The 14,152-nt window shown below is 43.0% G+C and overlaps 1 protein-coding gene across 3 annotated transcripts in view; it reads right to left on the bottom strand.

Annotated features, from left to right (window-relative positions):
- The window catches only part of TEX2 (testis expressed 2), a 664,178-nt gene that overhangs the window by 85,191 nt on the left and 564,835 nt on the right, over window positions 1–14,152 (bottom strand). For all 3 annotated transcript variants that reach the window (XM_078654347.1, XM_078654349.1, XM_078654348.1), the window contains exon 8: window positions 5,931–6,063. In XM_078654347.1, the coding sequence (XP_078510473.1) occupies window positions 5,931–6,063 (133 nt within the window). The remainder of the gene's footprint in view (window positions 1–5,930; window positions 6,064–14,152) is intronic.

The following is a 14,152-nucleotide window of genomic DNA, read 5'->3' as shown; positions in this document are numbered from 1 at the left end:
GAGTGTGGTAGAGTAGGTTAGAGTGGAGAGGGGTAGACTGGAGTGGGGTGGAGGGAGATAGATTGGGGAAGAGTGGAGTAGGGTAGATTGGGTGGATTGGAGTAGGGTAGATTGGAATGGGGTATATTGGGGTGGGGTAGATATGGGAGGGGTAGTTTGGAGTAGGCTGGGGGGGGTAGAGTGGGGTGGGCGGAGTGGGTGAGATTGGAGTGGCGTCAGGTAGATTTGAGGAGTCTGGTAGATTGGAGTGGAGTGAGGTAGACTGGAGTGGAGAGGGGTAGATTGGAGTGGAGAGGGGCAGATTGGAGTGGAGAGGGGTAGATTGGAGTGGAGAGGGGTAGATTGGAGTGGAGGGGTAGATTGGAGTGGGATAGACTGGGTAGATTGGAGTGGATTGTGGTAGAGTAGGTTAGAGTGCAGAGGGGTAGACTGGAATGGGGTGGGGGAGATAGATTGGGGAAAAGTGGAGTGGGGTAGATTGGGTGGATTGGAGTGGGTTTGATAGGGTGGATTAGAGTTGGATAGATTGGACTGGGGTATATTAGGGCGGGATAGATCGGAGTGGGGTGGGTAAGATTGAAGTGACATTGTGTAGATTTGAGGAGTCTGGTAGATTGGAGTAGAGTGGGGTAGATTAGAGTGGAGGGGGGTAGACAGGAGTAGAGTGGGGTAGATTAGAGCGGGGTGGGGTAGACTAGGTGGATTGGAGTGTGGTAGATTATTTACCTCATGGAATATACATACAGCAATGGAACAGTACCCAGGAATAATTCTTGTTCTGAAAGCAGTGCTTGAATGGAGAGAGTACGTAAACCATGCCTCTACTCTCAAATCTGAGCAGAGTACTTTCATGAGATAAAATCTGTTGTCCAGCATATTTGCCTAATCTAATTAAGGCAGAGGAATTCTAGCCTTGAGACTGGTTGAAGTGGTGGCATCAGTGCTACATTTTCAAAATAGATAATGTTTCTGCTGTGGTGTTGGTCATCGTGCATGTTGACAGTGTCATTACAGGAACCAGAGATTAAAGTCCAAAAGCACAAAAGCCATGAGGTTACAAAATGTCTACTAATCACTGGCTCTGACTACACACTTGTTTATGACACCATTTCAGCTGTTACACCTATTTCCATAAATCAAAACACTTCAGACATAGGCCAGACTGCACCCACACACTTCTGTCCAACAATTACAATAGAATGCTTAAACAACCTATCTCTCACTCATTTCCTTTTCAAATTAATGCTGAGGCACGCTACTGGTGTGGCAAAAACTCCCCCTTATCTCTCGCAGGACGTATTGCCATCGCAAAAATGGTAGTTCTCCCGAAATTTGTATATCTTTTTATAAATATCCTCCTCCCACTCACCCCGCACTTTTTACGTAAATTGCACTCACACATAATTGCACTGGGCTGGGCTGGCAGACCACCAAGGATTGCCTACAACATCCGCACGCTTCCCCTGCCTCTTGGGGGCATGGGTGCGCCTGACTTTCACTTACATGCGCTTTGTACCCAAGCCAGTTTTCTTCATTTCTGAATCCACCCTAACCCCTCCAACCCCATGTTGCCCTCGAGGCAGCTCTTGCTGCCCCTTGGCCGCTCCAGACTGCACTATTTATTGCGCCCAGGCCCCCACGTGGCGAGGTTGATACTGTGGAAAGCCTGCGCTGGGCCTGGGACAGACTCCAGAGGCTTGCTGGCTTTTCCATACTGCATGCTCCCTCTATGCCGCTAGCTAGTAATACGGCATTTCCTCCCTTGCAGACACAAGGCATGGCTAAACGCGACGCGTCGTTGGGCCTTACCACTTTTGCTGATATCTATCCTGATTATACTTTCCTCGCCCTTCCCGGAGATGTACTGCCACTAGATCGGCTCCTCTACTATCAAATTCGAGCTACTTGTAAAGGCATGAACCCCACATTTCCGAAGCCTTCCCCAATGCTGGCTGCCCTTGAACTAGTATACACCTCTAGATCCCCTAATAAGTCAGTCACCAGGCTCTATGCTCTCTCGCCGCCTCCCCCGCTAGTACTGACAGAACTCGCACAGCATGGAGTGAGGACCTTGGTATGGACTTCCCTTAAGACGTTTGGCTGTATTGCTGCAATCAGATAAAGTGCCTGTCGCCCAACTACTGCTTGCGATTAATACATTTTAAGTATATGCATAGGCTATACTGCACACCTACTTCACTGCATAGAATAGGGCTCATTGCAAGCGACAGGTGTGCACGCTGCTCGGCCCCCGCTGGTGACTTCTCGCATCTCGCTTGGCTGTGCTTCAAGGTCTCTACCTACTGGCAGGCTGTATGTGCGACCATTAGCGACATCACACTCGAGAGAGTCAATCCTGATTGGTTGGTATGTCTCCTTGGTTATGCCAAACATATCCCTAGCGCTAGTCGCAAACTTACAGCCATGCTTCTGGTCCTTGCCAAATGCAGTGTGTTGCTCCACTGGGGCGTAAACCGGCGCCCACCGTAGCTGGCTGGCTTAACGAAGCTGCCCATTGTCAAACATTATTGGGTGAATTTTGGGATCTGATGCCTGCTGCTAGCCGCCCCCCTGATATCTGGGCTCCCCTCATTTCCTACTTACATCGCATAACCGCCGGGGCCAGCTCCTCAGCTTGCTCCCTCAGCAGCGACTCACTGGAAACTACTGATCGCACTACGGCTGCCCCCCGCCCACACTCTCCTGTTCTTTGAGTAATATATTCACACGCCCGCCTGGCTCATTGTGCCGGAAATGTGCCCATTTTTATACGTTTTATTTCCTTAGGTTATGTGGTAAAAAGTGATGTAATCCTGAGTGACAGGTGCCATTAAGTCACTGTATATTGTATCGTGCAGCCTTTTTCTTTTCTTGTATTGTTTCTTTTGAAAATCAATAAATAAAGTTTAAAAAAAAAAAAAATTAATGCTGAGGTACTGCTACAAAACGTATTAAGAGCATAACTCTGGTCCTGACGCATAACATAAAAAAACTCCAGATATATGCCACACCTATGACTCGCACTGTTCCATTTATGACATTCCAAGGAGTAGTGTGAAGCGAAACGAGTTTTGGTGACTCGCTAGGAGGTGTATAAATACAACTACAATACAGTACAGTATACTCGAATGCTGCAGCACTGTGAAGCCATAATAATGGCAATATATAGCCAGACAAAGCTCTATTGACATAATCTATCCATGCCTTCTGTAAACATATAGACTTTACTTAGACACTGTGTAGTTCCTTAGATAATGTAGACAAGCTAAGAGGTGATGTCAGTGCTAAAATCCGGATAACATCTGCTGTAAAACAACAAACACAATGTTAGAGCTCAGAGGAGAGCTGTGATCAAGGCATACTTAGTAGGAACTTAAGATGCATTAGGGCTCAAACCTGAGACTTGCATGTGACCCATCCAGAAATCAGATATGCAAACCCATAACTCTGTGATCCGAGACTTGCACATGCATGCGACCTCAAACAAGCATTTGTTGCAACGTCCTGATGAGCGGACTGAAAACGTACTTTTGGTTACCAGTGACACAAGGGTATCTTTCTGAAGATGGAATTAAAAATATTTCATGTTCTCATTGCCATTTTATAGAAGAACATTTCTGAGAATTGGCACAAAGCATTGTGTTGAAATACAGTTGTGAAAACGCTGCTTTTTGGTTGTCTCACCCAACCCTTTTTTAAAGAGCTGTCAGTAGCCTATAAACACTGTCAAATCCACTAACACGTTTTTTGTTTTGTTCTACATGTTTACACTCTATTTTCTTGTATTGGTTCTAAGGATAGCTTCGCCCCATTGTTTGACATGTCTGCCCCACCTTCATTGGTTGACCTGTTAGCTGCTTCGAAACCCAGGTCCAGTAATACCCCTGATTGAATCTCTACCTTTTAAAAAAGAAAACAAGTGAAAGAAAACCCATCAAATGTTTTTTGCTATAACACAACCGAAATCGCAGTACAGATTTGAGAGAAGTGGCACTCACCATAGAAATACAAACCCACAGAATGATGAAGCCAAACACATTGTGATGGGAAGGTGAAAGAAAAATGGATAAATAAAGGTTAGTGTACAGTATGTTCTTTCCTAGCCGCGCCTCCCCATCAGAGAACAGTTTCATTCCTCTTGTAAACTACAGCACAAATAGCCACTTAAAAAGCCTTGTGGGTTTTAAATGGAAGCAATCGGCCTCAAGGGAGAGGGCACTGCCCGGACTCATCCATTGGTGGCTGCGGCCAGGGAACAAGAGAGGATGTGCGTCACTGGAGGGCGTGGCCTCTCCCAAGGACAATAACGCTATTTAAAGCCTGCAAAAAGCTAAGTATGCTGTAGCTTCAACAGTTTACAACACGCTTCTATTTTCTGGCTTCCGCACAAAAACACGGACTTCTTTCCAAACCTTCACATTTGATTGAATTTAGTGCTCATCTTTTCCCACTGACTGTATACAACAATATCCTCGGTCTATGCCCGACTTAAACGGCAGGCCAGCTCCGTTTCATTGCGGTATAATGATACCCAATATTTTCAGAAACGCGTTTGAGGCAGTTTACTCTTGGAGGCGTTCACTGAGCTGAGGGCAATCTAACTAGGCAAAAAGCTTACAAAAAAAGTTAAAATTAGATTGACAAAAAACGTGCTAGATTTGGAAATCCACAGATTAAAACATCAATATTCAGAAACAACAATACAATTTTGAAGAATATATATATGACCAGGGCTTTAAGTGGACTGGGTCTTGCCGGTGCTTAAACGCAGGTGCTGAGACGGGTCCCGATCGGGCTCTCCATTTTTGCTCTCACCCTCAGGGTGAAAACAAATCTTAACTCTACAGCAGTACCTACCACCCTTGACTGCCTTTGGTGTAACTTCAAAGAGACTCGTTAAAGTTCAGTCAAAATCTCATCATTTCAGAACTGAAGCATAGTCAATATTCTATACAAGGAAGCCATAGTTGTTGCTTATTTATCTTATGCAGTAAACAACCACTGACAAAACCAAAAGTCCTGGCTTGTTGTAGGTGTAATGTTAATTGTTGTAATGTATCTGAAAGCAATGACAGAAGCAGCAAAATACAAGTCAGTCAGCACACTATGCTAAGGACAGCTTTTTAGATTACTTTTTAAGCCATGTCCTAATTAGTCGGCCACACCTGTTTGAGAGACCCTTTCCTTTTTTCATTCCATTTAAAGCCCTGTATATGACCTCTTCATCTCTACTATAACATGTTTATTGAGCCCAAATAACTGTTTACTGTTGAAAACACACCCTAAATCCCACTGCACCGACACCTACAAGCCGCCTCTGGCGCATCACAAAAAAATTAAGTACTGTGGAGTCTTTGAAAAGCTCGCAAGCGCGACAGGCTTGTGTTAAAGCAGGGCATTTCTATGCAGTTTAAAAAGCTCAAGTTCAGTGCCTGACTAGAAAGGCCCATTTCAAATTTCATCTAAATTGTTTCCAAAAATAAATTTTGGAAGGTAATGAAAAATACAAAAAAAAAAAATAAATAAAAAAAAAAAAAAAAAAAGCTCAAGTTCTATCGATGTTTTCATAAACTTTTTTTTTAATTGATCAGGTAATTTCAAATTTAGTGCCAGCCTGTTATTTTTACATGGACCTCACTGGTTGGAGAAGGCTGGTTCTCAATACTGACATCATCAAATGGGGCAAAAGTGGTGTGGTTAGGTGGCAGGCTTGGGGCTCCCTTTTCACTACAACGTGTTTTTTAATTGGGAAAAAAATCTACAATGCAGTAAAAAGATACTTGTACAAAAATATACATAATGGTGTCAGGTTACCTTCTCATTGCACGGCTATAAATTCATGTAAGGTCACCAGTCACCCACAAATGAATCAATGATAAATATTGTTATATTCTCCATATTGTCACATTTTCCCTCTAAAATCGCCTTACCCTTCTCTGCCAATTTCTCCAACTTTCATAGCTTCACCAAGTGGCTCTTTACCCAATTTGGTCAAATTCATTTTGGTCTCCAGAGTCATCAAGAAAGATCCATTGTAGGAAATGTCCAAATCTACCCATAGACCTAAGACAATAACAGAATCAAAACATAAAAAAAGATAGGAGAAGGTTAAAGGCTAGCCTTCAAAAATGAATCACCTTAATGGTGAGTTGCATGTTCTGAAAATGGGGAATATAAATGATAGGAGTCATACAATCATAAATATTAGGCCTGGCTACAAGATTCTAAATTACCCAGAGCATGCTTTTAAACATAAGACTGACTGATAACACAAATATTAGTTAACGGATTGAACCATCTCAGAGTGTCTTGTGGGTGAACAAACATATTTGTTTTAAGAAATTGTGCTCTTTTGGACAGATGTACTCTTAGGACGACACAATAATGTAAAGCATATGTAAATAATCTTCTGTAGCGAACAGCCTGCATGTGGCAAGTATGTTCACACCAGGATTGAAGACAATGGGTACTACAATGCTACCATTTGAAATAAGATGTTGAATTAGAGGAACGTGTGGTGCTTTCCTTCTTCTGGCCAAACAATGTTAGAAATATTCCCTGGTAGTATTTTCAATTGGTTTTAAAATGACTGCTGTAATTCACCAATTTAGGAAGTTAACATGCAACTGTGTGTCGTTTTAAATGAAGAGGCAAATGAGTATACAAGGTGTGCTTTGGCATTCAAATACATATATTATGAAAGAAAAGCCTGACTGTGACTTAAACATATGGTAAACATGAATCTCACGAGGGGTGAAGATAAAACATTGTAATCAGGTACTGTACAGAGGTGTGGCATTACTATAGCCTGTTGCCTAGGAGATATTGTTTGGGGTCGGGACAAGTAGGCCCTACAATGCCAACCAAATGCAGCACCAATCCCTTGTCTGTCAAGTTACAGTAGCACATTATGGAGCAGAGATGGGAATTGTCTGCATTTGAGGCAATATCAAAGAGATACAAGATCTACATGTACTGCTATCCCTAGATGACAGTACGGATATGACACCGACTATTTTAGATATATTATATGACTTGGATATAACACCCAATTTAAACATTGACAGTGGTCTTAAACCGAAATCCATTTTCGTATCTACCCTAACCCAGGAAAATGTGATTGATTCTTTTTATAATGCAGTAACAAATGACTTACATTTACTAGAAGACAAATCCTTTGGTAAACACAAACATTTTAGACACAATAGTAACAAGGAACAATATTCTGCTCTTAAGTCACTTGCCAAAGCGCCTAACATTATCATCGAGGAAGAGGACAAGGGAGGCAAACATTGTTGTCATGCAAGACAAGGACTATATTCCAAAAATAGGTAGGCAGCTTCTGGACAGTCAAGCATATATACGTCTTAAGAATAACCCACTTAAAGACATCACTAGATTGACTGAAACTAAACTTAAATCTTGTCATCTCAAGTGTCTGATTACTGATGTGGAATTAAAATATATGTTCATCCCCTCACTGAAAACTCATCACATTGAATGTCAGGGGGATGCACACAGCCCACAAGCGGTACTCTGTCTATGCGTACATTAAGAGACAACAGGCCCAAGTAACCCTCCTGCAAGAGACACACCCGACAGAGAAGGCGGTAGACCGTTTGAGCAAAAAATGGCGGGGCATTATCTGCGCCACAACGTATTCCGCATTTGCCAGAGGCGCTAATGACAGGGCTGTTAGAGGGTCAACTGCTACTCATAGGGAGTATATATACCCCAATGTAGAACAAGATCAATATTGGGATAGAATCACAGGCGTATTGGCCCACCACACATCAATCCGTGGCTCCTACGGGGAGACTACAATTGCGCACTAGATGTGCACCCAGACAGATCGCATCCCCCACCGTTACACTCACCTGCATATAAACAAACTGAGCGCTTCCGGAGATGGGCGGATCGATGGGCATTGAAGGACGCCTGGAGAGCACAGAACCCAACCGCCAAACTCTACTTCTTTCATTCCATCCCTCACAATTTGAGAGTCAGGCTCGACAGGTTTCTGTACTCCGCAGTACTACTACCCAAAGTACAGCACGCAGACTACTTGGGAAGGATAGTGTAGAATCACGATGTGTGCACACAGTAACCCTTAGATGGAGACCACCTCATCCCCCAATCCCAATGTGGAAGCTACCCCAAGAATGCCTCACCGACCAGGCGTTTCGCCAAATCCATGGGGAATACATTCAGGAACACTTTCCGTAGAACGCTGGCACGGCATCCTCCAGATCAATAGAATGGGACACATTTAAGGGTAGCGCCAGGGGACACTGCATCCGACAGGTGGTGGGGGTGTGGAGAGTACTGGAAAGCGCCTTACAAAATGCAGAGACTAAATTGGCGGAACTGTCAAAAAACATAGACCAAGGGAAAGCCATACTAGCACAACTGTCAGCTGCTAAAACCTCTCACGCAGAAACGATGCGAGACCTGCGCAAATACAACTTTTGCGCTTATGCAACTAGAGCACACCGGGAGGGTAATAGAACGGGGTCACTATTGGCCTGGTTAGTCAAACAGTCGAACAGGAAACAGCGACACACTCAATCACAGACGGAGATGGGCAGCTCAAATACTCCCAAATCAACATATTACACATATTTCATGACTTCTACGCGGAAATATACCGGGCTCCAATGACGGAGATGCCGCAAGAGTTGGGTTTCTGGAAGACACTACCTCTGGCACCCATCGGGCGCGTAGCTATAGCAAAAATGATTCTGGTTCCTAGAATGCTCTACTACTTCACGAATCTCCCGGTAGTCCCACCTCGCTCCTTCTTTCGGGAACTAGACGTGCTACTTACAGCACTGATTTGGGGAGACGGCCATCATAGAATAGCACTGCGCACTTCGTACCTGCCCACGACTGGCGGAGGCCTGGGAGCTCCGTCCTTGGAATCATATTTCCTTGCGGTGCAACTCCAATGGCTTTCTCACTGGACAGCAGAAAGGCACATGGGAGAAACAATAAGCCCGCAAGTGTATGATGCAAGAGCACCGTATGTCGAAGGGACGACCATTGTACTCTCCATTACTTCCCCTGGTGGGATTCCCCTGGAGGAGTGAGTATTACACTGTAGGAGCCCTTCGGGTATGGACCGATCAAGATCTAACAGAGGTGGAGGCTCTGTTTCATGAGGGGCAACTGAAGACATATGCCCAGATGGTCGAGTGGTATGACCACCCACAAGGACAATTTTTAATGCACAGACAACTCGTAGACAGTGGTTGCCAATACTGGGACCTTCGGGATGGGGAGCCCCGTCACATCTGGTGCTACACACGATACTGCGAATGGGAGCGGGTAGGCACTTAATCACTTGGCATTACAAAGTGAGCCGGGTACTGACTAACATCTCCCTTGACGGACTGCGACAGATGTGGGAAGACGACGTGGGTTGGGCCTTCCACGATAAAGAGTGGAACCAAGCTTTGGAATATCCCAAAAAGGTTTCCAGAAATGCGCAATTCAAAAACATACAGTTCAATGTCCTACACTGCGCGTATCTCACACCGGAAAAACTGCACCGATTCTACCCCGATACACGATTCACATGCCCCGATTGCCAAACACCAGAAGCGAACTTTAAGCACATGTTCTGGGATTGCCCCTCCCTACAACCATACTGGGACAAGGTACATCACACACTTCGAACAACGGTCAATCTCCCGAACATCTCCACATGGGAAGCATGAGCTCTGAGGGTCTTCCGGAAAAGGAAGTCTGCAAAATTACAATGGCAATTTGCATCATTAGCCATCGTCTTGGTGAAGAGAAATATAGCCATGCATTGGAGAGCTCCTACCGGGCCTTCGGAGGCAGCTTGGGTGGGGGCAATTAACAAATGGGGGGCAGCAGAGGAAGTGACCCTTAGAAAGGAAGAAGTAAAGGGTACACAAACATCCAGTATCTATGGAATGGGCGCAGTTATTAATTCAATTTAAGCAGAGGACAACAGCAGGGAAAACACCTGAAGCAACACAGCCCCCGCCCCACGCCCCTTCTCTATCTCCCACAACACAGATCCCAACAATAGCGGAATAATATTCAGGCAAGAGGAGTGAATAGATTAAATGGACAACGCCTCTGGGACCATTGCCCACCCCCACGGCCGCTCATTTCCCCCTCGATGACCCCATGACGCACCCATCGGACCTGTAGCCAGCCAACTCATCACTCGTCACAAGCGATCATCCTTGCCTGCCTTGTGCGTCCCGTCCCCCCCCCCCCCAGGTTTTTCTTCCGATGGTTCACATTTAAGTCCGCATCGGCAGTTCTGACGCCGACTTAGCAGTATGGAATAGATGATCAGACACACTAAAGGGGAAGTCATACACAGATAGAGGAGGGGATGATATACCAACCCTCGCCACTATGTAACACAACGGTTCAGACACAGCAGAATACATTACGGTCCAATGGGACAAATCAGTAGTAGATCTGTGGACTATGATATGTTAATGTTTTTTAAGAACTAGAAAATGAATGAAATTGCCATTTGTAACCAGTGCTAATGCTCAAAATTTGCACAAATGATTGTTAAACTGCGAAATGTCTGGTGTCTCACAGGAAATACTGTAATGCAAAACCCTAATAAAAATTTAAACAAAAAAAAATGATCATCCCCTCACTGAGGGCACAGTGTATATTCATATATATTACCAAAAATACACAAACAGGGCATCTTCCCTCCAAGGAGGCCCATCATTTTGGGTATTGACTCCCCTGCGGAGCCCATCTCGGAATACATTGACATCTCCCTACAGCCCTTGGTCGCAATCTTCCTTCTTATTTGAGGGACAATACTGATCTTCTAAACAAACTAGAGAACATTGTGTGGGTAGAGGACTTCAAATTTGTTACACTGGATGTATGTTCTCTATATACCAGTATACCCTTGGTAAAAGGCTTACAATCTTTAGCATTTATACTGTTTCAGAGGGATGCTACACTCTTCGAACACACAGAGATGATACTAGATTGGACATGTCTGATCTTGGCGAACAATGTCTTTTTACACAATGGCAACTGGTTCAGGCAAGCTAGGGGTGTTGCTTTGAGTTCGAAATGTTCGCAATCATATGCGAACCTGTACATGGGTGCATTTGAACAACAACATTTGTTGGCGGCCGTCCCGCCACCAGTGACTGAACACATCATCTATTGGGGATGCTACATTGATAAAATTTTTGTCATTTGGACCGGTAATGACCCGGTTAGCCACATTTCTACAGCATTTGAATAACAACTCTTTCAACTACAGTTCACTCACCACATAAATGAAAAAGAAATAGACTTCCTTGATGTAGTAGTCTATGATCAAGGCAAAAAGATAGCATCAAGACTTTTCAGGAAATCGACAGCGTGCAACTCCATTTTACACGCGATAAGTGTTCATCCACATGCGCAGATCAACTCTATCCCCTTAGGGGAAATTATATGATTTAAACGAAACTGTAGCGAGGATTCCGTTTTTTTTTGTACAACAACTCAATTTACTGGAGGATCGTTTTCTGAACAGGTGTTATTCACCCAAGATACTTAGCCAAGCCAAGAAAAAGATACTCACCACATTACGTCAGTCTTTAAGTGTAGGTAAGAAGGGTCAGAACAACAAAGACAAGGGCCTCACATTTATAACTAAATATAGTGCACAGATTCATGATCTCTACAAAATCTTGAACAAACATTGGTTTTATTTAAACTTGACTCAACAGCAAGCAAATACATTTTCAACAAACCCAGGATGGTGCATAGTAGGGGTACTATGTTAAGGAACACATTATGTCTCAGTTTCCTACCACCAAATATACCCCTATGTGAAATGTCTTGGCTGCTAAGAAACCAAATGGTTTCTACAAATGTACACAATGTAATGTCTGTTAATTTGCTCTAAACATAATTACTTGTTTTCAATATAAAACACCTATTAGATACCACATGCAACAAACAGTTCATTAACTGTAACTCTATTGTATTATAAGCCAATGTGGTCTCATATATGTGGGAAGCACACTTAGACCTCTGAAAGAAAGAGTTCAGGAACACATCAGGGCTGTAAAAAACAAAAATTCAAACTATTAATTTGTTAAACATTATAACACGGCAGACCCCTCTTTAGAAACTATTAATATCAGGTTCCATAGTATATCACAAACAACGGTTAACCCAAGAGGGGGCGAGTTTTAGCCCCAAGAAGGTTGGAAACCAAATGGATTCTGAAATTTCGTGCAGTCGAAAAGGGTCTTAACACTTATAAAGAACTGCATGTTTTCCTATCTGAATAACCAGCTGATTTGTAAATTATCTAATTACCTTACACCATGCTCAGTGACTATATCTGACATTGTATACAAGATGTTAATTTGCTGAAAATGGTCAAGCGTATCGATACCTATCCTAATCTGTATATTGCTTGAGAACATCACTTTGCAGTATTGGTACTAAGCTGTCTTCTCTCCTTGGCTAAGCATTGTTAGCCGTCATGTTTGATACTATGTATTCTTTTTAATGTTCTGATGCTACCAGACAAGCTACAAATTCTTATTGACATTTTTGACAAGTATTGTAAACACTTAATTGGGTTATTTGGTATGTTATTGAACACCTGCTCAATTTCTTTCTCTGGCACTCAATGCTCATTCTTAACTCTAAACCCCTTATGAACTTCAATGTCTATGTACTTGAAAGATCCTCTATTAGCATGCCTGTGTCTCACCAATTCCTTTCACATTCTTAATGAGGCTGCCATGCTTCACAAATGATCTTTAGCCACTAACGTGGGACGCTGGCTGACGCCTCGTTCACTAATCACTTTTTATGTTACATTTGTGTCTAACATAAACTCTAGAATCAACAAATCAAACCTGATTCTCCACCTTACTTTATCTATTTCTCATTTAAATGTTTCATACAAAATCGCCACACACATTCAATATGGCCACTATACTGGGAGGTCCAGCAACATACCAGATGGTCAGTCCTTTTTCGATTTTGTGTTTCTCATAGCAGATGTCTTACATAGAGCATCGGCTGACGATCGGTCCGCTAGACACATTGGGAGTTCACACTCTGGATACAGGTGAGTTTTACTGGGCTCTTGCTCTAACACAAGATGAGTTTATCTTTCTCTGTGACGGTTACCTGAATGTTCAATAATGGCATTGAACACCACATGCATTCATGGAGGGCGATGCGCACAATAATCTTCCTGTTCGTCGGAGAGACAACGCTGATTACCTCTCCCTTTTTTCTACTTTTTTTCAGATTGAGACTTATCAAGTCCCTGATGTTCTACTTTTGACACATCCTCTATTGTGTAAAAGTGGTTGGCTGTTATAATACGCACTTGCTGGTAAGAAATTGTTTATGTGAGACATTGGATACATACTTGCTCATAACTTCATTGTTCATTCTGAAGTTGCTTTTTGTCAGGAAGACAACGTCAATGCCTCTCTCTGTTTTTCGTTGTATTACAGATGAGGGCTTACCATGGTCCATGTCGCTTTGCAGTTGATACATAAACCATGAATAACTTTGGTGGTTCGCTGTTGACTATATTCTGTTTCTTCTGGTAAGACTAGGAATATGAAGTGCAATAGATTATATCTATACTAGAGACTGAGTATCTGTTTGTTATGGCGAATTTGCACTCTTGTGTCTTGCACGTTCCGATAACATGCATGTCTTTTTAAATTGATTATATTTTATTTGCCTATCGCTCAGGTTATTTGGGAAGTCTTTGAGACACCTTTTAGAGAACGTGTCTCATACTGGGAGATATTGATTTCATTAATACTTGGACGACTTCTATTTTGACTTGTAAGTGACACCTATGAATCTTGTGATGTGCAGAACAGCTCATTCAGAGAGTAAGGTCGCTAACTCTGTACACTTTCAATTTTTTTTAATCATTTCTATCTTTGTCTCTTTTTTAACCAGCAAGCGGCAATTTTAATAACATGGGGCCCTAACCGATATTGCCTCCTTCAAAAAGAATGCTTTTCCTTGGTATACATAACGACAAGATTTATTTATGGTTATACGCTTTAGTATACTCACCTATGGTGAACGGATGGTGTTTTGTTTGTCACATCTCATACTATTGCACTACTGCTCTTCACTTTGC

Source organism: Lissotriton helveticus, chromosome 7 (assembly GCF_964261635.1).
Source record: "Lissotriton helveticus chromosome 7, aLisHel1.1, whole genome shotgun sequence".
Taxonomy (NCBI): domain Eukaryota; kingdom Metazoa; phylum Chordata; class Amphibia; order Caudata; family Salamandridae; genus Lissotriton; species Lissotriton helveticus.
Note: the sequence above shows the minus strand (reverse complement) of the source record. Positions and strands in the feature narration are given on the sequence as shown.